We start from the raw sequence: 21017 nt of genomic DNA on the forward strand, positions 1-21017 counted from the left end.
ACACATGTCAAGGTCTGGGTAGATTAGATGGTAAGCGAACAAACAGATATCATCGCCAACATGTTGGATGGAGGAGAAATGGGCAGAAGTAAAGACCTGAGAGACTTGACATGTGTCACATTGTTATGGCCAGACGACTGGGTCAGAGCATCTCTGAAATGACAAGGCTTGTGTGGTGCTCCCGGTCAGGAGTGGTGAGTCCCTACCGACAGTGGTCCAAGGAGGGACAAACCACAAACCAGGGTGCCCAACGCTCATCGATACTTGAGGGCAATGAAGGCAAACCCATCTGGTCTGAAACCGACAGAGGGTCTGTTGGGGCACAGAAAATGTGAATGATGTTACGGAATGTGTCACAACACACAGTGCATCACACCCGGCTGCGTGTGGGGCTGCATGGCTGCAGGCCGGTCAGAGAGCCCCTGGTGACCCTGTCCACTGGCGAAAGCACCTACAATGGCCACACAAGTGTTGGAACTAGACCTTGGTGCAGTGAAAGAAGGTTGCCTGGTCCGATCAGTCCCATTTTCAATTTACATCACGTGGATGGGTGTGTACATGGACAGCCGAGTACGTGTGCGCCGTTTACCTGGGGAAGCGCTGGCACCAGGATGCACTGTGGGAAGACCACAATACAGTGGAGGGAGTGTGATGCTCTGGGCAATGTTCTGGTGGGACCCCCTGGGTCTGGGCATTCATGTGGACGTCACTTTGACAAGTCCCACCTACCTAAACTAAGACCAGTCACACCCCTTCATGGCAACTGTATTCCCTGATGGCAGTGGCCTCTTCCAGCAGGATAATGTGCCCTGCCACACTGCACACATTGTTCAGGAATTGTTTGAGGAACATGATGAAGAGCTGAGGTGTTGCCCTGGCCTCCAAATTCCCCAGATCTCAATCCAATCAAGCATTTGTGTGATATAATGGACAAACAGGTCCGATCCATGGAGGCCCCACCTTGCAACTTATAGGACTTAAAGGATCTGTTGCTAACGTCTTGGTGCCAGATACCACAGCACACCTTCAGAGGTCTACTGAAGTCCATGCCTCGACGGGTCAGGGCTGTTCTGGTGGCAAAAAGGGGACCTAAACAATATTAGGCAGGTGGTCTGTATGTTATGGCTGATCGGTGTACAGCAGCCATACATATACATATAAACAGACACACACACACACATATACACAAACATATACACACACACACACACTCTCACAAACACACGTTTGTTTTTATATCCTCATGGGGCCCAGAAAAAAATTGCATGCTCCCTTGCCCTAATCTTAACCCTAAACCTAACCCCTTACCCTAACCCTAACCATAACCTAACCCTAATCTAAACCTAACCCTAACCTTAACCTCAATAAAGTAACATTTATGCCTAAAATGTACATAGATGTAATGCATAACCTTAACCCTTAACTTAACAAACAATGCCTGGACCTTAAAAAAAAAAACAATTCTAATTCTAAAATGAATTGTAAGTTTGACTCTAAACCTAAACCCTGAGCCGGAAATTGACTTTCCCCTCATGGGGCCCAAAAAACCTCCCCACGAGGCATTTTTATCAGTTTTTATTGTAGTTATGGGGACATTTTATCCCCACAAGGTAATAAAAACAAGCACATACACCCACACACACACATGCTAACAACTCTCACACCTGCAACAGCTGTCAAAGAGCTATCAGAGGTCCACCAAGAGAAGGAGGCGCACCATAGCAGATGAGTCCGGGGACAACGTCCTTGACTGGTGGTCCAAGTACTATGCTTCTGTCCTCAAGATCCAGAGGGTAAGACTCCTGAACTCATGGCTAGACACCAGCCGCTCTGTGGGTTAAATCAAGATCCAGAGGGTAAGACTCCTGAACTCATGGCTAGACACCAGCCGCTCTGTGGGTTAAATCAAGATCCAGAGGGTAAGACTCCTGAACTCATGGCTAGACACCAGCTGCTCTGTGGGTTAAATTAAGATCCAGAGGGTAAGACTCCTGAAACCATGGCTAGACACCAGCTGCTCTGTGGGTTAAATTAAGATCCAGAGGGTAAGACTCCTGAAACCATGGCTAGACACTAGCTGCTCTGTGGGTTAAATCAAGATCCAGAGGGTAAGACTCCTGAAACCATGGCTAGTCACCAGCTGCTCTGTGGGTTAAATCCTCTGTAATGTATGGCCAATATACCAGGGTGAAGGGGTGCTCTTAGGCACGGTGCCCTGTGGAACGGCCATATACCACAAAATCCTATTATAATATGAACAAGTTACCATGGCAATTAGAACATGGTATCGTATACCACAGCTCATAGCCAATCAGCAATCAGGATTTGAACCAACTGGTTTGTTTTAATTTTTTTTTTAATTATGTTTACTTTCCCAGGCCAAGAGGAGGGGTGGACATCCTTTTCCCCAAGTCTTTGATAGTGGTGAGTAGGAATGTAACAGCCCCTCAACACCACACATCTTTAATAGTGGTGAGTAGGAATGTAACAGCCCCTCAACACCACACATCTTTAATAGTGGTGAGTAGGAATGTAACAGCCCCTCAACACCACACATATTTAATAGTGGTAAGTAGGAATGTAACAGCCCCTCAACACCACACACTTCTTTAATAGTGGTGAGTAGGAATGTTACAGCCCCTCAACACTACACACATATTTAATAGTGGTGAGTAGGAATGTAACAGCCCCTCAACATCACACATCTTTAATAGTGGTGAGTAGGAATGTAACAGCCCCTCAAAACCACGCATATTTAATAGTGGTGAGTAGGAATGTAACAGCCCCTCAACACCACACATCTTTAATAGTGGTGAGTAGGAATGTAACAGCCCCTCAACACCACACACAACTTTAATAGTGGTGAGTAGGAATTTTACAGCCCCTCAACACCACACACTTCTTTAATAGTGGTGAGTAGGAATGTTACAGCCCCTCAACACTACACACATATTTAATAGTGGTGAGTAGGAATGTAACAGCCCCTCAACACCACACATCTTTAATAGTGGTGAGTAGGAATGTAACAGCCCCTCAAAACCACGCATATTTAATAGTGGTGAGTAGGAATGTAACAGCCCCTCAACACCACACATCTTTAATAGTGGTGAGTAGGAATGTAACAGCCCCTCAACACCACACACAACTTTAATAGTGGTGAGTAGGAATTTTACAGCCCCTCAACACCACACACAACTTTAATAGTGGTGAGTAGGAATGTTACAGCCCCTCAACACCACACACATCTTTAATAGTGGTGAGTAGGAATGTTACAGCCCCTCAACACCACACATCTTTAATAGTGGTGAGTAGGAATTTTACAGCCCCTCAACACCACACACATATTTAATAGTGGTGAGTAGGAATGTAACAGTCCCTCAACACCACACACATCTTTAAAAGTGGTGAGTAGGAATGTAACAGCCCCTCAACACCACACATACATTTTATGGTGGTGATTAGGATGTAACAGCCCCTAACTGATGGCAGTGTCTTATCTACCTCTGTCAATAACTTTGGGTGGCCACTAGATCCCAGTGTTGGACACTAGAGGGCAGTGCAAACTACAACAATAAACAGTATGGTGGAAGCAATGAAGAACCATGTTTGTAATGAAACTTTTTTTCACTAGGTAAGTTGACTGACAACAACTTCTAATTTCTACCAACAACCCGAACCAGCTGCTGCCCCCGCGACCCGATACCGGATAAGCGGATAAAGATGAGAAGATGAGAGATGAACCCGAACCAATTTGGGTTAACTTAACCCTAAACCTAACCCCTAACCCTAACCTTAACCTTAACCTAACCCTAATCTGAACCTAACCCTAACCTTAACCTCAGTAAAGTAACATTTATGCCTAAATTTTACCTAGATGTATTGCCTAACCTTAACCAACAACGCCTGGGCCTTAGTGAACCCCCAATTCTAACATGAATTGTAAGTTTGACTCTAAACCTAAACTGCCTTGCTGAGGGACAGACAGATGTATCATCTTGCTGGCTGAGGGATTTGACCCCGCAACCTTTTGGTTGCTGGTCGTCATGCTCTTACCCACTAGGCTGCCTGAGGCCCAAAACCTCCAGACCTAGCTACGGGCATAAGGCTGAAGTGACAGTTGTTTGCACCTAAACTGAAAATTGCTTTGTGAATACTGTGAAAATGATGCATACTGAAGGAGTGCGTGAACGTCAAAGTTACCACTCCTCTGTGGACTATATCAGCACCTGTAAAGTCTTTTATTGACCCCATCAGAGTCTCACTGAAGCCCCACACGATGTCTGTCTTCAAATGGAGAGTTTGTTTTTCAGCCCAAAGTTCATCCATCAATCATTCACTTTTAATTCTGTATTCCTCTATATATGTAAAATGCCTGTATCACCCAAGTGTCTGTTACTCATTTGTTTCCTTTAGTCACAAAACAGCTGGATGGAGACAAGAAGAAGAAACCCCAACTAATAAGTTCCCAGGTCATCGCGGCTCTGGAAGGCGTGTCCAAACTGGCAACACTGCAGGTAAAACCAAACTGGTTCCACAGCTTCAGCCATGAGAGAAACAATAAGGTGTCTGGAAGTTACTCTTTCCCAACAAATCATCTATGAGCAGCTTAGACACAATACAATGTGTCTTACGTGTTATTTGTATATTTCATTATAAATTATGTATTTTGCATTTTCCAACCAAACATCAATCGTATTGCCATATTACACACATTTTGTTTTCAAAACCAATCACATCAACACGTTAGACATGTTGTGTTTTCTAACCAATCACATCACCACATCAGATACACTGTGCTTTCCAACCAATCACATCAGACACACTGTGCTTTCCAACCAATCACATCAGACACACTGTGTTTTCCAACCAATCACATCACCACATCAGACACACTGTGCTTTCCAACCAATCACATCAGACACACTGTGTTTTCCAACCAATCACACGACCACATCAGACACACTGTGTTTTCCAACCAATATGTCGATCTGCCCCGTAGCTCTATGACAAGGAGCTGGAGTCTGTGTTTGGTCCCTTTCATGACTGGGTCAACACCTTCGAGCTGTTCAGAGGTAAAGCTTACGAAGAAGAAGGTGGTTCCAATGAGGAGAGGTTTGTTGGGAAGTTCAAGGTGAGTTTGGCTGCATCCCAGCTGGGTCCTAAAGAGGTTTTTTGCTGTCTTTCCAACAGTGTGACAATGATTGACTAGACAGCACAAGCTAATGGTGGTACTATTGGTCAATATTTCACGGCAAAAGTCTCTCCATAAGAAGGAGCCGTTACCCATTATACATTGGCCGTATGCCACAAACCCCAGACTGGTTGAGATTTTTTTATTGAAACATAAAAAATATAGGTTTTTGTCTTATTTATCTATCCCTCAGTCTGCAACTAATCAGCACTCAGAGTTTGTACCGACCAGTGAAAAAGTAAGGGATAAGGCACAAGGAGGTGTTTTATATGACCAGTAAACCTCAGCTTAGAGCAGTTGTTAGGCAACGACACGTCGCAGAGTGCCTGGACACAGCGCTTAGCTGTGGGATCTGGCCAGTGTATCCCAAACCCCTGGGACTGCACTTATAAACTGTTTACCAGTTTAATTAGAGCAGTGAAAAGGGATCTGGTGTCATACCCGAGCAGTGAAAAGGGATCTGGTGTCATACCTGAGCAGTGAAAAGGGATCTGGTGCTGTTTTTCAGTCATGACAGTCCCACCTCCTGTGTGTCTCCAGGGTCGGTTCTGTATGTACAAGGTGACTGAAGATGAGGAGAGGGACAAGAGGCCAGACTCCGGCCAGTTTAAAGTCACCAGGGGGATCCCAGCCAACATCCCCGTCAAGGTTCTCATCAGGGTCTATATTGTTTCTGTAAGTAGTTAGTTCCCGTTTACTTCATTTTTGCACTTGATTTCTTATTTCTTCCTGAACCTTGAACAGAGTAAGAACCTGCATGCATTTCGTTGTGTTTTCTCATTTGCATTTACCAGGTCATGTTTACTGGGCCTTTACTGACTCTGTCTAGGTCATGTTTACTAACCTTTACTGACTTTGTCTAGGTCATGTTTCCTGACCTATACTGACTCTGTTTGGGTCATGTTTCCTAACCTTCACTGCCTCTGTCTGGGTCATGTTTACTAACCTTTACTGACTCTGTCTAGGTCATGTTTACTAACCTTTACTGACTTTTGTCTAGGTCATGTTTCCTAACCTATACTGACTCTGTTTGGGTCATGTTTCCTAACCTTTACTGACTCTGTCTGGGTCATGTTTACTAACCTTTACTGACTCTGTCTGGGTCATGTTTACTAACCTTTACTGACTCTGTCTAGGTCATGTTTACTAACCTTTACTGACTTTTGTCTAGGTCATGTTTCCTAACCTATACTGACTCTGTTTGGGTCATGTTTACTAACCTTTGTTAACCCTGTCTGGGTCATGTTTACTAACCTTTGTTATCCCTATTTGGGTCATGTTTACTGCTGAACAGGCCCAGTTGGTTTCCTTCCATTTGGTGCCCAACAGGTTCTGACATGGCCAGTCTGTCTCTGTTTCTCAGGCTTCCAATCTCCACCCGGCCGATCCGGACGGGAAGGCTGACCCCTACATCGTTCTGAGGGTGGGAAAGACTGAGATCAAGGACAGGAATAACTACATCCCCAAACAACTCAACCCCGTTTTTGGCAGGTGAGAAATTCCATTTGCAATGATTTACCACTGAGGATATTTAGGTAGGTCCCTCCCTGTGCGGAAATGACCAGATATAATCACAGATGACCTGTAATAAGCACAAATGACCTGTTATAATTAGATATGACCGGTTTTAATAACAGATGTAATAACTTCAAATAACCTGTAATAACTTCAAATAACCAGTTATAACTACAGGTGACCTCCTACAACCACAGATGACCTGCTGTAACCACAGATGACATGTTGTAACCATCAATGACTTGTTTTAACCATCAGGGCTGGCCATGGGGGGGGGCTTTCTGGGGCCCAGGTGCTAGGGGCGCCATGAAACCCAGCCATAATCATTTTCTTCCTAAATGTTATAAGCAGTGATAACCAATATTTATTTTCAACCAAAATACTTACCATTACTTATTAAAACAACAAAAATAAACATTTTATTTATTGTTGCTTTAGTAAAATGTAGCCTGTTTCATAATGAAACCACCCTCACCTGAAAATGGTATGTGTCATTTTTGTGCAACATGTCAGAAGTGCACGGAAAGCGCCCCCGTGAAAATAGGAGGGGGTGTAATGTTTGGCATGCAAGAGAACGGGCAGGCCAAAATGTAACTCCCCCTGTAATATTTTCTTCCTTTTGTTACTAATGAAATACTTTTTGTGACACACTACTGGTTAACATGAGCTACAGATTTGTTTCTGTTTCCACTGACATGGACCGGGGCCAGTTCACTGGGCCATGGCCGAGTAGCCCGGCGCTCACTTGGTGCCAAGCCCGGGACTTTAGGACTTGAGCCTCGATCAGACCTGCAGCGTCAATGTGCTGTGATACAGCGGAAGTAAATTAATTTCAAATGGGAAGCTGTGATTGGCTTGCAGCATTGCAGAGCAGAAGCAGTTGCAGAAGGTTTGGTCTTGTGTATGTGTTGCATTTATCCAACATATGCCTCAAATTGTATGTGTGGAAACAGGGCGGAAGTAGTAGCGGACAGTGAATGTCAAACTTCTTTTGCACTAAAAAATCTTGACATAGATTTTTTTCATAATTAACTGTACATCAATAGTACATATTTCAGAAAATGTATTGTGCAAGCATATCACTTTTGACAGTCTATAACATATCAATGCAAAATTACCTCAGAATTCTCCCAAATTCTTCTATAAAGGTAGATAGTTTTGACAAAATACCTAAATAATGAATACATTGGCTGACAGGTGCAGTGTTATGAGTGTAGATGGAGAAGTAGCCGGTTGCTGGAGTTTGAGGAAGAAATGTGTTTTATTACTCAAGTTCAAACGCGGTATTGTAAACAAACTGAGCATGGTGTTATTGTTTATTTTATTTTACTACCAGAAAATAGTGCCTTTTTTTTTTTGTAACCGGAAAACCAAATCACGTTGATAGTTTACTCCTCCCTCCCCACCTGAGCCCCTCCTTAAGTCCTTGGTACCAAATTTATAGTGGAAACAGAAAAGTCTGGAGCCAATATTGCCAAATCACGGGTGTGACCCTGGTGCCGGGGTAAAGCACCAGTGGAAACGTGGCATATGTGTGTTATTCACCAATCACTAAAGCGATATAAAACGAATCTAAATCTAAATCCCAAAACATATTTTTGCTGGGTCTCAGGCTGTGATTGGCGAATTAGATTTTTGTCAAAACAGCTATGCCTGGATGATAACCTTAACACACTTTCAAGTATACTAGTCAAATTCGAGAAAGACGTTGGCAATGATGGCCTATACTTGGTATAAACGAATGTATTTATAGACTAACACTCTAGAAAAAAATGGCCTAACTGGAAACTGCGCATTACAAGTGTCTCCCACGCGAACAAACAGCGATTATTTCCTATACGTAAAAAATGCGTAAAACGTAATCCTTTTTACTGTTGTCTTTAAGGACACAAATAAAAAACTTTTCTTCTAGTAATATCTGTGAAACGTTGGCTGAATTGACAACGGAGTGAAGGACAAACCTCTCGAAAAGTAAGCAAGCAAGCAAATCGCAGCAATGGAGAATAGCGTGTGTGCGCGTTCACGAGAAGGGGGCGCAGATTCTGGCAGAGGGACGGTTATCGACACCTGTTCCCACAGACCTGAGCAATTTACTGATCTAAACTTACAACCAACTACTAATGTACTTCCTCCTTCACTATACCAGGACCTGTACAGATATCGGGATGCCTGAAAAGAAGAAAAAGAGGGAGTTGCCAAGGCTTTTAGACCCAAATAATAGTGTCATGACCGATTTTTTTCCGTCAGCTCAGAAAGCTCCCACCCTGCCAGGCTGAAAACGAACGATGCATGGGAGGCTAATTTTACCGCTATCATTACTAGCCAAGGGTAGCATCAGCCAAGCAGCCACCACCAACTCTGAGGAAAAACGGGGCTTTGCTGGAGAGATTATTAGTTGTAACGCTTATTTTGACATCTAGCTTTCAGAGGGGACATCAGTGAGCTTGGTGATGTTCATAATGGATTTCTTAGGGCTACACGAGCTGATTGCAAAATATAAATCTGTCATGCGAGAGTAGAAAAAGTCAAATAATATAAAGGGACCGGCTACCAGGGCAATCTTACGTGCCATGGCGCTCTCAGAATGAATTCACTGAACTGGGTGGAAATCATATCTTCTATATCATATTTCTCGGGGAAAGACTCCAGTCAATCTATTTCCCTATATGTGATGCCATCCCAGATTGAAGTTGAGGAGTACGGAAAGGTTAAGATGTGCAAACCCACATTATCCAAATAAATCCTTTGGCCACGTTTCCCCCCTGCGCATCGCATACACTGAAGGAAATAAGGAAATGTCAACTTTTTTCGGATGTTTCAATCGCCTCTACGCACACTTTAGCGCGAGTTCAGACCGGTGGTCTGTGTTTGAGATAGTACTCGTAGTCTTATGTTGTTGTTATTTAGCCTTTATATGTTATTGCATGGATAAATCAATGAATTCTATTTTATTAAAATAAATAAATATTTTTTTTACAAGTAATAAGCAATTTTTAATAACCCCCTCAGTCACTTCATCCTGGTGTGTGCCTATGCCTAAAATGCAGCCCCAATCAGTGAGTAAGTCTCTCAGTTTACAGCTACAATGGGGAGAACAAGTATTCGATACACTGCCGGTTTTGCAGGTTTTCTTACTTATAAAGCATTTAGATTGTTTTTATCATAGGTACATTTCAACTGTGAGAGAAGGAATCTAAAACAAAAATCCAGAAAATCACATTGTATGATTTTTAAATAATGAATTTGTATTTTATTGCATGACATAAGTATTTAATCACCTACCAACCAGTAAGGATTCCGGCTCTCACAGACCTGTTAGTTTTTCTTTAAGAAGCCCTCCTGTTCTCCACTCATTACCTGTATTAACTGCATCTGTTTGAACTCGTTGCCTGTATAAAAGACACCTGTCCACACACTCAATCAAACAGACTCCAACCTCTCCACAATGGCCAAGACCAGAGAGCTGTGTAAGGACATCAGGGATAAAATTGTAGACCTGCACAAGGCTGGGATGGGCTACAGGACAATAGGCAAGCAGCTTGGTGAGAAGGCAACAGTTATTACAAAATGGAAGAAGTTCAAGATGACGGTCAATCTCCCTCGGTCTGGGGCTCCATGCAAGATCTCACCTCGTGGGGCATCAATGATCATGAGGAAGGTGAGGGATCAGCCCAGAACTACACAGCAGGACCTGGTCAATGACCTGAAGACCACAGTCTCAAAGAAAACCATTAGTAACACACTGCGCCGTCATGGATTAAAATCCTGTAGCACATCTTGGCCAACAACCTCCTTCCCTCAGTAAGAGCACTGAAGATGGGTCGTGGCTGTGTCTTCCGGCATGACAACGACCCAAAACACACAGCCAGGGCAACTAATGAGTGGCTCCCTAAGAAGCATCTCAAGGACCTGGAGTGGCCTAGCCAGTCTCCAGACCTGAACCCAATAGAAAATCTTTGGAGGGAGCTGAAAGTCTGTATTGCCCAGCAACAGCCCCGAAACCTGAAGGATCTGGAGAAGGTCTGTATGGAGGAGTGGGACAAAATCCCTGCTGCAGTGTGTGCAAACCTGGTCAAGAACTACAGGAAACATGATCTCTGAGTGGGAAAACCTGCAAAATAGGCAGTGTATCAAATACTTGTTCTCCCCACTGTATATGCGTTTTATGTAGGAGAGAGAGCATGCGCATGCGTTGATACGAGTAAGGCTGATTTGGGGTGTGCCCATTCATTGGACCTTTTCAGGGGTCCAGACATTTTTGTGGGCGGGCCTGATAACCGTAGATGACCTGCTAGAACCATAGATGAATCCAGCTCTAAACACTGTTAGGGTTATGCACCATAGTCTCTTGTACTGATGGTGCCACGTTGGACAACCAGGAAGGATTCTATACTCTTTTAACCAGTGATGGACAACCAGGAAGGATTCTATACTCTTTTAACCAGTGATGGACAACCAGGAAGGATTCTATACTATTTTAACCAGTGATCGACGACCAGGAAGGATTCTATACTATTTTAACCAGTGATCGACGACCAGGAAGGATTCTATACTATTTTAACCAGTGATGGACAACCAGGAAGGATTCTAAACTATTTTAACTAGTGATGGACAACCAGGAAGGGTTCTATACTATTTTAACCAGTGATGGACGACCAGGAAGGATTTTATACTATTTTAACCAGTGATGGACAACCAGGAAGGATTCTATACTATTTTAACCAGTGATGGACAACCAGGAAGGATTATATACTATTTTAACCAGTGATGGACAGCCAGGAAGGATTCTATACTATTTTAACCAGTGGCTTCTAGTTCACTAATCTGAGCGAGCACATCATTTTATGGTTGCGACTGATACAAATATATCCCTTCTCCTTTCCCATTCAGGTCCTTCGAGATGCAGGCTATGTTTCCTAATGAGTCCCTTCTGACAGTTCTCATATATGACTTTGACCTGGTCGGGACGGACGATCTGATTGGAGAGACACAGATAGATCTGGAGAACCGGTTCTACACCCGGCATAGAGCCACCTGTGGCCTGCCTACAGAGTACAGCATGTGAGAGAAACCAATGTTGTTGATATGCTTTTTCCTTTTTTATTCTCACACTTGGTTTGGGTCTCTTCTTTTTTGAACTTTTATTGAATTACATTCATAACTGTATTATAATGCTGGTGTGAAAACGTCAATATCTTAGAGATGGTTATAATGCCTGGAGAGACTCCAGCAAGCCTTCGGAGCTACTGATGAAACTGTGCAAGGAGAACCGCCTGGATGGACCCTACTTCAGACCCGGCAGAATCACAGTCGCGGACAAAGTCTTCACTGGGAAAACAGTCTTTGAGGATGAAGGTACAACTGAGTTTAGTGAACTGAACGTGTTTATTTCCATTCATTGTCTTTGCTCATACAGGTAAGTGGTAAAGTCACGGAGGAGGTTGCTATTTATAGGCCAGTGAGTATAATACCTCTCTGTGGCCCTTCAGGCCAGATAGCAGGGTTGGGGTCAATTCTGTCCCAAAATGTAATTAGTAAAATAATAAAATCTTAGAGAATATATTATTTATTATCATTACTGAAAGATTGGTTTCATTTACAAATAATCAGATTTAAATTTGAATTGGGCCCAGCTCTGCTATATATAAAACATATAGGTACGGTTCAAAAGAAACATATTGGGCCTAATCCTGAACTAAGTAGCACTTTAAATACATAGATCAAACTCTCTTTGACTGTGCTTTAGATCCAGAAGGGGCCTTAACCTGTGCCTGGAGAAACTAGTGTGTGCCGTGTCAATGAACATACAATGTGTTGCTCCCACTCAGACGGACCTGTGGAGTCCTATGAGCATCTGGCCCTGAAGATCCTCCACAGGTGGTCAGAGATCCCAGGTGTCGGGTGTAAACTGGTCCCAGAACACATCGAGACGCGAACCCTGTTCCACAAGGCCCGGCCTGGAATGGACCAGGTAACACAGCTCCTCCATGCAGAACATTACCGGCTGAACCAGGTCTAACAATACATGTGTTTGTACATGTATGAACCAGGTCTAACAATACATGTTTGAACATGTATGAACCAGGTCTAACAATACATGTTTGAACATGTATGAACCAGGTCTAACAATACGTGTTTGAACATGTATGAACCAGGTCTAACAATACGTGTTTGAACATGTATGAACCAGGTCTAACAATACATGTTTGAACATGTATGAACCAGGTCTAACAATACGTGTTTGAACATGTATGAACCAGGTCTAACAATACATGTTTGAACATGTATGAACCAGGTGTAACAATACGTGTTTGAACATGTATGAACCAGGTCTAACAATACATGTTTGAACATGTATGAACTAGGTCTAACAATACGTGTTTGAACATGTATGAACCAGGTCTAACAATACATGTTTGAACATGTATGAACCAGGTCTAACAATACGTGTTTGAACATGTATGAACCAGGTCTAACAATACATGTGTTTGAACATGTATGAACCAGGTCTAACAATACATGTTTGAACATGTATGAACCAGGTCTAACAATACATGTTTGAACATGTATGAACCAGGTCTAACAATACATGTGTGTTTGAGCATGTACAGTGAGGGATTTTTTTTTTTTAATCCCCTGCTGATTTTGTACGTTTGCCCACTGACAAAGAAATTATCAGTCTATAATTTTATTGGTAGGTTTATTTGAACAGTGAGAGACAGAATAACAACAGAAAAATCCAGAAAAATGCATGTCAAAAATGTTAAACTGATTTGCCTTTTAATGAGTGAAATAAGTATTTGACCCCTCAGCAAAACACACTTGGTAGCAAAACCCTTGTTGTTATTCTGTCTGACACTGCTCAGATAAACCTACCATTAAAAAGATAGACTGAAACCTACCATTAAAAAGATAGACTGAAACCTACCATTAAAAAGATAGACTGAAACCTACCATTAAAAAGATAGACTGAAACCTACCATTAAAAAAATAGACTGAAACCTACCATTAAAAAGATAGACTGAAACCTACCATTAAAAAGATAGACTAAAACCTACCATTAAAAAAATAGACTGAAACCTACCATTAAAAAGATAGACTGAAACCTACCATTAAAAAGATAGACTGATCATTTCTTTGTCAGTGGGCAAACGTACAAAATCAACAGGGGATCAAATACATTTTTCCCTCACTGTATGAACCAGGTCTAAGAATACATGCGTGTATGTACATGTATGAACCAGGTCTAACAATATGTGCGTGTTTATAGCGTTTAGGATAACTCGTACATTTCTGGTAATTGTTTGAATTGGGGTTACCTTTAGGTTTTGGCATTACAGGTCAGGTTTAGGGTTAGGCAATATTTAGTTTAGGCATAAAGGGTATGTTTTCGAGGTTATGGTTAGCGTTAGGGAACATGGAGATGAGGTTTTCTAGTCCCCACAAGGCTGTAAAAACCAGCGTTTGTTTCAGGGCCAACTCCAGATGTGGGTGGACATGTTCCCTATGGATATGCCTCACCCAGGCCCCGCCGTGGATATCGGGCCTCGTAAACCCAAGGGCTACGAGCTGAGGGTTATCATCTGGAACACAGAAGACGTCATCCTGGAGGATACTAACTTCATCACGGGAGCGCAGTCTAGTGACATCTATGTTAAAGGGTGAGTCTAGCTTTTTAATGAACCGACCTGGATCCCGTCTGTTCAGTTCAGAACTCTCCAGTTGTCAATGACGTTCGTACTTCACCCCTCAAGGTGGCTGAAGGGATTCGAAGACGATCGCCAGGAGACGGATGTCCACTACAACTCCCTGACTGGGGAGGGTAACTTCAACTGGCGCCTGGTGTTTCCCTTCAACTACATGCCAGCTGAGAAGGTGGTGGTGGTCAGCAAAAGGGAGAGCATCTTCTCCCTGGACAAGACGGAACAGAAGCTACCGGCCATTTTGGTGCTGCAGGTCTGGGACTTTGAGAGGCTGTCGTCCGATGACTTCTTAGGTAAGATGAAGGCCGAGTTCCAAATTCCACTATTCTCGATCAGTTGGCGAAAAAAAGGAAATCCCATCCCAAATTAGGCACCTTTATTTTCCACATGAACACTACGGAGAGGATGTTTTCTTGCGTCCCCAGGTACTGTGGAGTTGGACCTCCATGGATTCCCTCGCGGGGCCAAATCGGCCAAGGCCTGCAGGATGGAGATGATGAACAGCTTTGAGACCATATCCATCTTCCAACAGAAACGCTCTCGGGGCTGGTGGCCCTTCTCTAAGGCTGGAGAACTGACGGTAGCCAGGCATTACCAGACCACCAGGGCCTGGTCAAGAGTAGTGCACTCTACTGATCATGGGTGGCATTCTGGGTAGAAATTACCCCAAATGAACACCTACGCCCATACCAAAGCACACATGTCGGTGTGGGACAACCTGTTGAGTTTATGGACACCTCTACCTGGCAAAGGACAAGGTCCTATTGTACAACGCTTCCAGATTAACTCTAGTGTGGCCGGTAAAGGCTGGAGGGTTTTTTGAGATTCAGAGACTGAATGTTTTTGTCCCCATACATCTTAGCTAAATGTTATTTGGAAAAATGTCAGTCCCAGTTAAGATATGATACATCACCGCTTCGATCCTCTCGAACACACAACCAACGACTGATCTACAAATCACCTTGCATAATAAAGAACAACAAATGACCATTTGCGGATTTGTCTGCCAGTCAGAATTACAGATTATATATTGCAGTTTGGATCCTCTCACACCCGTCTTGTTTGTTGTCTCTAGGGGAAGGTAGAGGCGGAGTTTCACCTGGTAACGGCAGAGGAGGCGGAAAAAAACCCGGTGGGCCGAGCCCGGAAGGAGCCAGAACCCCTGGAGAAACCAAAGTATGACCCGAATCCCCCCGCCACTGAGGGCTGCCAAATGGACGTCATTCACTGGCTGTTATTACTCTACATAGTACACCTGTTTAGAACAAAACCCCCTACATAGTACTCCTGTTTAGAACAAAACCATCTACATAGTACACCCGTTTAGAACAAAAACCCCTACATAGTACACCCGTTTAGAACAAAAACCCCTACATAGTACACCTGTTTAGAACAAAACCATCTACATAGTACACCTGTATAGAACAAAAACCCCTACATAGTACACCTGTTTAGAACAAAACCATCTACATAGTACACCTGTTTAGAACAAAACCATCTACATAGTACACCTGTTTAGAACAAAACCATCTACATAGTACACCTGTTTAGAACAAAACCATCTACATAGTACACCTGTTTAGAACAAAACCATCTACATAGTACACCTGTTTAGAACAAAACCATCTACATACTACACCTGTATAGAACAAAACCTAATGAGCCTTGGTCTAAAGTTCCGTACTGACCTTAAGAGATTTAATTGACTTAATTTTATAAAGCCTTTTTCTACATTTGCAGTTGCCACAAAGTGTTTATACAGACACACAACATGAAAACCCAAAGAGCAAGCAAAAAGAAATTGACACACAGTGGCTAGGAAAAAATCTAGGAAGAAACCTACAGGGCCTAGACCCTGAGAGTTGGCTAGTCCTCTTCTGGCAGTGCAAACATCCCTAAATTAGTCCCTCGCTTCCTCCCTAAATAGAAGAATATCCTATCCAATGTAATCTATCGACTGCTTTCTCCTTCTGGTTCATGAAACGTGTTAGATCTGTCATAATGACTAACATTTCCTTGACAGAGGGCCACTGGATGCTAGATAATCATGTTCTAAAATGCTTTTTGAATACACACCCTGGTTATTTTTCCTACTCTCTCCATCTCTCTCCTACCCTTCAATCTAGCCGCCCAGATACATCCTTCTCCTGGTTCGTGAACCCCTTTAAGTGTTTCTTCCACCTCATCTGGAGGAACTACAAAAAGTACATCATCATTGCCCTGGTCCTGCTGATCACAGCTCTGTTCCTGGCTTTACTGCTGTACACATTGCCAGGAGCTATCTCCCAGAAGATAGTCAACGGCTAACTGGTTAACACACAACTACAGGAAACCAACGGCTAACGGCCTAACACACAACTACAGGAAACCAACGGCTAACTGCCTAACACACAACTACAGGAAACCAACAGCTAACTGCCTAACACACAACTACAGGAAACCAACGGCTAACTGCCTAACACACAACTACAGGAAACCAACGGCTAACTACAAGCAAGAAATAGTATGATGACTAACAAGTGATTTATATAAATGTTTTGATTGTTTCCTGATTTATCAATATCAGAATAGCATTTATAAATTGAGTATGTTAACATTTATTTAAATTAAATTGCAGAAAATGTATAAATATCCTTTCAGATAAAGCAATATTTACAAATAAGCTTGCAAAGAAAAAAAGTTTTCTTGACACTGCCTTCAACAATAATTTTTATAATGATCCTAAAAATGTTTTAAGTGTATGTGTGTAGGGTTGGTCATTATTCATTAACATAAATAAATTATTTAACAAAATACTTTTGCTGCACAACAATACATGTTGGGGTTACTTTTTATAGTAATAATATTCAATTATTAATATGAGGCAGTTATCTCTTTAAAACTTTTTAGGCTTGTCACAGACATTTTGATAAGTTAGATCATAACGCATTCACACAGTTCCCCTTGAAGCACATAAATTGACCCGACACCACAACATAAACAGCATCTACCATGAGAACAGAACAATACCTACATCCCAGATGGCACCCTGTTCCCCACTCCCCACACTACTCAATCAGGGACCACAGTGCTCTGGTCATAAGTAGTGAACGGTATTTTTTTGTGTTACATGTGAGTTTTACTGAATTGTTTACACAGAAATAAACACATCTTAACCGGGAAGTTGAAACAGGCCTGAGGGTTGGAGCCGCGGGGAGGAGGGGCTGCAGGACAGTGTCTGAGTGGTGGAGCGGCAGTGGGGAGGGGCCACAGGATGGTGACACCCTCAGGGGAGTGGTTTAGCAGGGAATAAGGTGCCATTACACACACAGCCACATATCAACAGGTGTTACTGGTAGAGCTCAGAGCCTGTGAGGCCCGGCTGTGAGGACGACGACGCTGGCTGCATGCTGTGATCCACCATGTTATGGCCCCCATGTTGGCCCAGCATCAGAGAGGACGAGTTGAACTGTAAAGGTGGGTAGTTGATGTTACCAGAGTCACAGTGAGTTCTGTTAAACAGGAAATTGTTGCTGTAGGGAGACACGTTGTTGGAGGCAGTGCTCCTCTGCTGAGTCAGACTGGGTCCCCCGGCTTTGTGCTGTCCGCTGTGTTGGTTGACCTGTCCGGGAGTCCCCGGACCACTGCTCAGGCTGCCCCCCTGGCCCAGACCCAGGCCTGCCGCTTGGTGCTGGCTCTGGGTCATCTGGGTTAGCAGGCAGGCCTGCAGCTTCCTCTTGGCCCTCCAGCGGGCTACTCTGAGCCTGGTCTTCTCCCGTCGCTCCTTCACCAGGTCGGCTAACAGGGGCTGGGGGAGTGTCTTTTCCATCTCCCGGCGACGGGTCTGGCTCCTCCGCCTGAGGTCGGCCCGGCGGACCCGGTACTCTTCATACAGGCTCAGGTCCTTGGGCCACGGACGTACCATCGGCCGGGAAGAGTGACCCGACATGGTCATCGCTGGCTGGGCCAGCCCGTCTGAAGACAAACAACACACGTCAGCAAAAATAATAACGCAAGTGCTTCTGCCCGAGTCACAACAGACAGAGTATTACTCACAGGAGCTGGCTGAGGTGAATGCTGTGTGCTCCGTGGTCCGGTGGCTCTGTGGAGGCGTGGCCCCGCCCAGGGGTCCCGGTGGCCCGAGGGTCTCGGCGGCCAGGTTCATCAGCAGACTCTCCATCTCCTCGGGCTCCTGTTTGATACAGATTATCTCCACCTCGGCCTCCTCCTCTTTCACCAGGAGCCGGGGTTCCATCTGGGTGGCTGGGTGGGTGTCCCCGGCCTCAGCGGTCTCAAAGCTGTCAGCGTCATCGGTCCTGGATGGGGAGAGGACCGGCTGGGACCCGCCCTCTGAGCTGGCCTCTGCTTGCTGTGCACTAATGGCCCACTCAGCCTCACACTGGGCCCCGTCCTCCTCCTCCTCCTCCTCTCTCCCATGGCCTCCATCGGTCATCCCCGGAGCTGGGTGCTCCTCTGCAAGGAAAGAAACTAGATGTCAGGAAAAAGTTGTTTTCAGTTAGCTATCGATTTACATAAATAAGCAAACAGAACAGGCAACTAGGGATGCATTGTTTTACCTTTGAAAGGATCCAGGGGCTCAGCTGCACTGCTCATTGCAGAGACAGTTGTGGTCAAAGACGGGTCCTCCAATGCCTCTGAGATCATGGCCGTCAGGTCACCTTGGCTGTCAAGGGATGATGTGGTCCTAACCGTGACCATATTCTCCGAGAGTTGTGAGGCCCTGGCTAAGTCAGAGGGCAGACTCACGGTGACTCGACCCTTAGGCTGCACGTTCCCATTTGCCGTGACCATTGCGTTGTTGGGAAGCGCAACCGTTCTTCTTTGTGGCTGCGGTAAAACAGAGGACAGCGAAGCCTCGGATGCAGCCGTGGAGGAACTGTGTGCCCTGCGGTTTTCGGAATTACTGAACGCCGTACCCTGGTTCTTGTGGTATGTGGTTGTGGCGTGCGGCTGCCTAGCACCCAGGGCGTTAATGTACTTCTGCATTGTCTTTACCTGAGATCTGGATATATCCAGCATCTGTCGGATGCTCTCGGTCTCCTTCTCTTTAGCTGCCACTTCCCTCTTCAGCTCGTCAAATTTAATGCTGACCACTTTCAACATCTCCCCCAGCACCGTCTCAACAGCGGCACTCACCGCTCTCTCTATCACGGTCCCCATCTGGCCCCGCATTAGGGAAACGGTTAGACTAATATCCATTTTAAATACAATAATAACCTTTATAACATCGACGTCAAATACAACTCAATCGCCCTCGCCCATCGTAAACTATTTGGCTAGCGTTTGATTAATGCTAACATTTAGCTAGCTGGCTAATACACCAGCTAGCTAGACTCGTAGCAAGTTGACAACATGTCCCGGAGAGCAAACAAAATAATTTAATAGTTATTCATTGTTTGTAAAGTGATACAATAGCAAACGGTCGCTGACTAATTTTACAACCAAAATATGTTAGAGAAAGAAACAGAAAAATGCTACGACAACTGTTTCTTTGGACCAATGTAAACAAAGATGTTCTACGCTTGATGTTCTATCCTGTGTTTTCTGTGTTTTCTCAAATATGTCCGACTTGACTGCTGGTCTGGTAGTTTAAGTTCCGGGTATGAAACAGCAAGAAATCTTTGACAACGTAGCTAATAAAGATTTTTTAGAACCAACCCAAGATAGACCAGAACGATGTTTCAAATATGAGGAACATTCCATCGATAAAAAGCGCATATGCATTTCCTTGCACACCTTGTAAACAACGAAACTTTTGGATACCGGTAAAGTCTACAAAACTTAGACAAAAAAACGACAGTATTTCAATGATGGGAAAACCAGCAGAATGTTAAGTCAGTTGTAGCCTCCGATGCCCGGCAATTGGGATCTAACCATCTTGCATCTTCCCCGTGGAGAGGGCAAGTAGCAACCGGGTGCTTCAGATCTATACATCCGATGCACCATCTGGCTCTTGGTTTAAGGCGTGTTTTTATGATCTAACCATCTCGGGGATTAATATTAAAGCTACAAGCCACCATTTAACAAAGAAACAAAGTGCCCTCTTTACTCTTATATCTGTCAAATGTTGAGGGATAGGTCGGAACAAATGTAGCCATTCGATACATAGAGCTATGCATGCAAAGCTTTGTCCAACAACAAAATGCATAGCTTTATATTAGCTAATGTTTAGTTGCGGAAGGTTCTACTGCCTAAAAGAAAAGTTAATTGCATTGAATTGCATTTAGGCTCGGAAAGAACACGTTTTTCTTCAACAAAGGCATATGTTGACGAGAAACGCGTTTAATCTCGATGGATTTTCCATTTTATTGTTTAAATTTGTGAATATATTGGATGGTCTGACATTAAAATCTTGGATGGTCAGACATTAATATATTTGATGGTCAGACATAAATATCTTGGATGGTCGGACATAAATATCTTGGATGGTCGGACATTAATATCTTGGATGGTCCGACATTAATGTCCTGGATGGTCGGACATAAATATCTTGGATGGTCGGACATTAATATCTTGGATGGTCCGACATTAATATCCTGGATGGTCAGACACTGATATATTTGATGGTTAAACACTGCTATATTTTATGGTCAGACATTTCTTTTCAT

General features: G+C 43.8%; 2 protein-coding genes across 4 annotated transcripts in view; one reads left to right on the forward strand and one right to left on the reverse strand.

Moving 5' to 3' along the window:
* Nucleotides 1–16731, forward strand: part of fer1l6 (fer-1 like family member 6) — a 35413-nt gene extending 18682 nt beyond the window's left edge. For both annotated transcript variants that reach the window (XM_034289074.1, XM_034289073.1), the window contains exons 27-40: nucleotides 1674–1793; nucleotides 2379–2424; nucleotides 4414–4514; nucleotides 5000–5131; nucleotides 5732–5866; nucleotides 6555–6682; nucleotides 11597–11767; nucleotides 11907–12061; nucleotides 12535–12677; nucleotides 14180–14367; nucleotides 14461–14702; nucleotides 14835–14989; nucleotides 15485–15585; nucleotides 16536–16731. In XM_034289074.1, the coding sequence (XP_034144965.1) occupies nucleotides 1674–1793; nucleotides 2379–2424; nucleotides 4414–4514; nucleotides 5000–5131; nucleotides 5732–5866; nucleotides 6555–6682; nucleotides 11597–11767; nucleotides 11907–12061; nucleotides 12535–12677; nucleotides 14180–14367; nucleotides 14461–14702; nucleotides 14835–14989; nucleotides 15485–15585; nucleotides 16536–16716 (1998 nt within the window). In that variant the 3' untranslated portion in view covers nucleotides 16717–16731. The remainder of the gene's footprint in view (nucleotides 1–1673; nucleotides 1794–2378; nucleotides 2425–4413; nucleotides 4515–4999; nucleotides 5132–5731; nucleotides 5867–6554; nucleotides 6683–11596; nucleotides 11768–11906; nucleotides 12062–12534; nucleotides 12678–14179; nucleotides 14368–14460; nucleotides 14703–14834; nucleotides 14990–15484; nucleotides 15586–16535) is intronic.
* Nucleotides 16732–17144: 413 nt separating this feature from the next.
* Nucleotides 17145–20477, reverse strand: si:ch211-67e16.4. Of its 2 annotated transcripts, none has more exons than XM_010900367.4 (3): nucleotides 18966–20477; nucleotides 18445–18876; nucleotides 17145–18363 (listed from the first exon to the last, which is right to left on the reverse strand). In XM_010900367.4, exons 1-3 carry the CDS (start codon nucleotides 19606–19608, stop codon nucleotides 17738–17740), a joined length of 1701 nt encoding a protein of 566 aa, XP_010898669.2. In that variant the 5' UTR covers nucleotides 19609–20477; the 3' UTR covers nucleotides 17145–17737. The 2 variants fall into 2 exon arrangements, with proteins under 2 accessions (XP_010898669.2, XP_010898670.2); XM_010900368.4 differs by having other exon boundaries at nucleotides 17147–18363; nucleotides 18445–18861; nucleotides 18966–20469.
* Between the last annotated feature and the right edge of the window lie 540 nt (nucleotides 20478–21017).

Source organism: Esox lucius, chromosome 20, assembly GCF_011004845.1.
Source record: "Esox lucius isolate fEsoLuc1 chromosome 20, fEsoLuc1.pri, whole genome shotgun sequence".
Taxonomy (NCBI): Eukaryota; Metazoa; Chordata; class Actinopteri; order Esociformes; family Esocidae; genus Esox; species Esox lucius.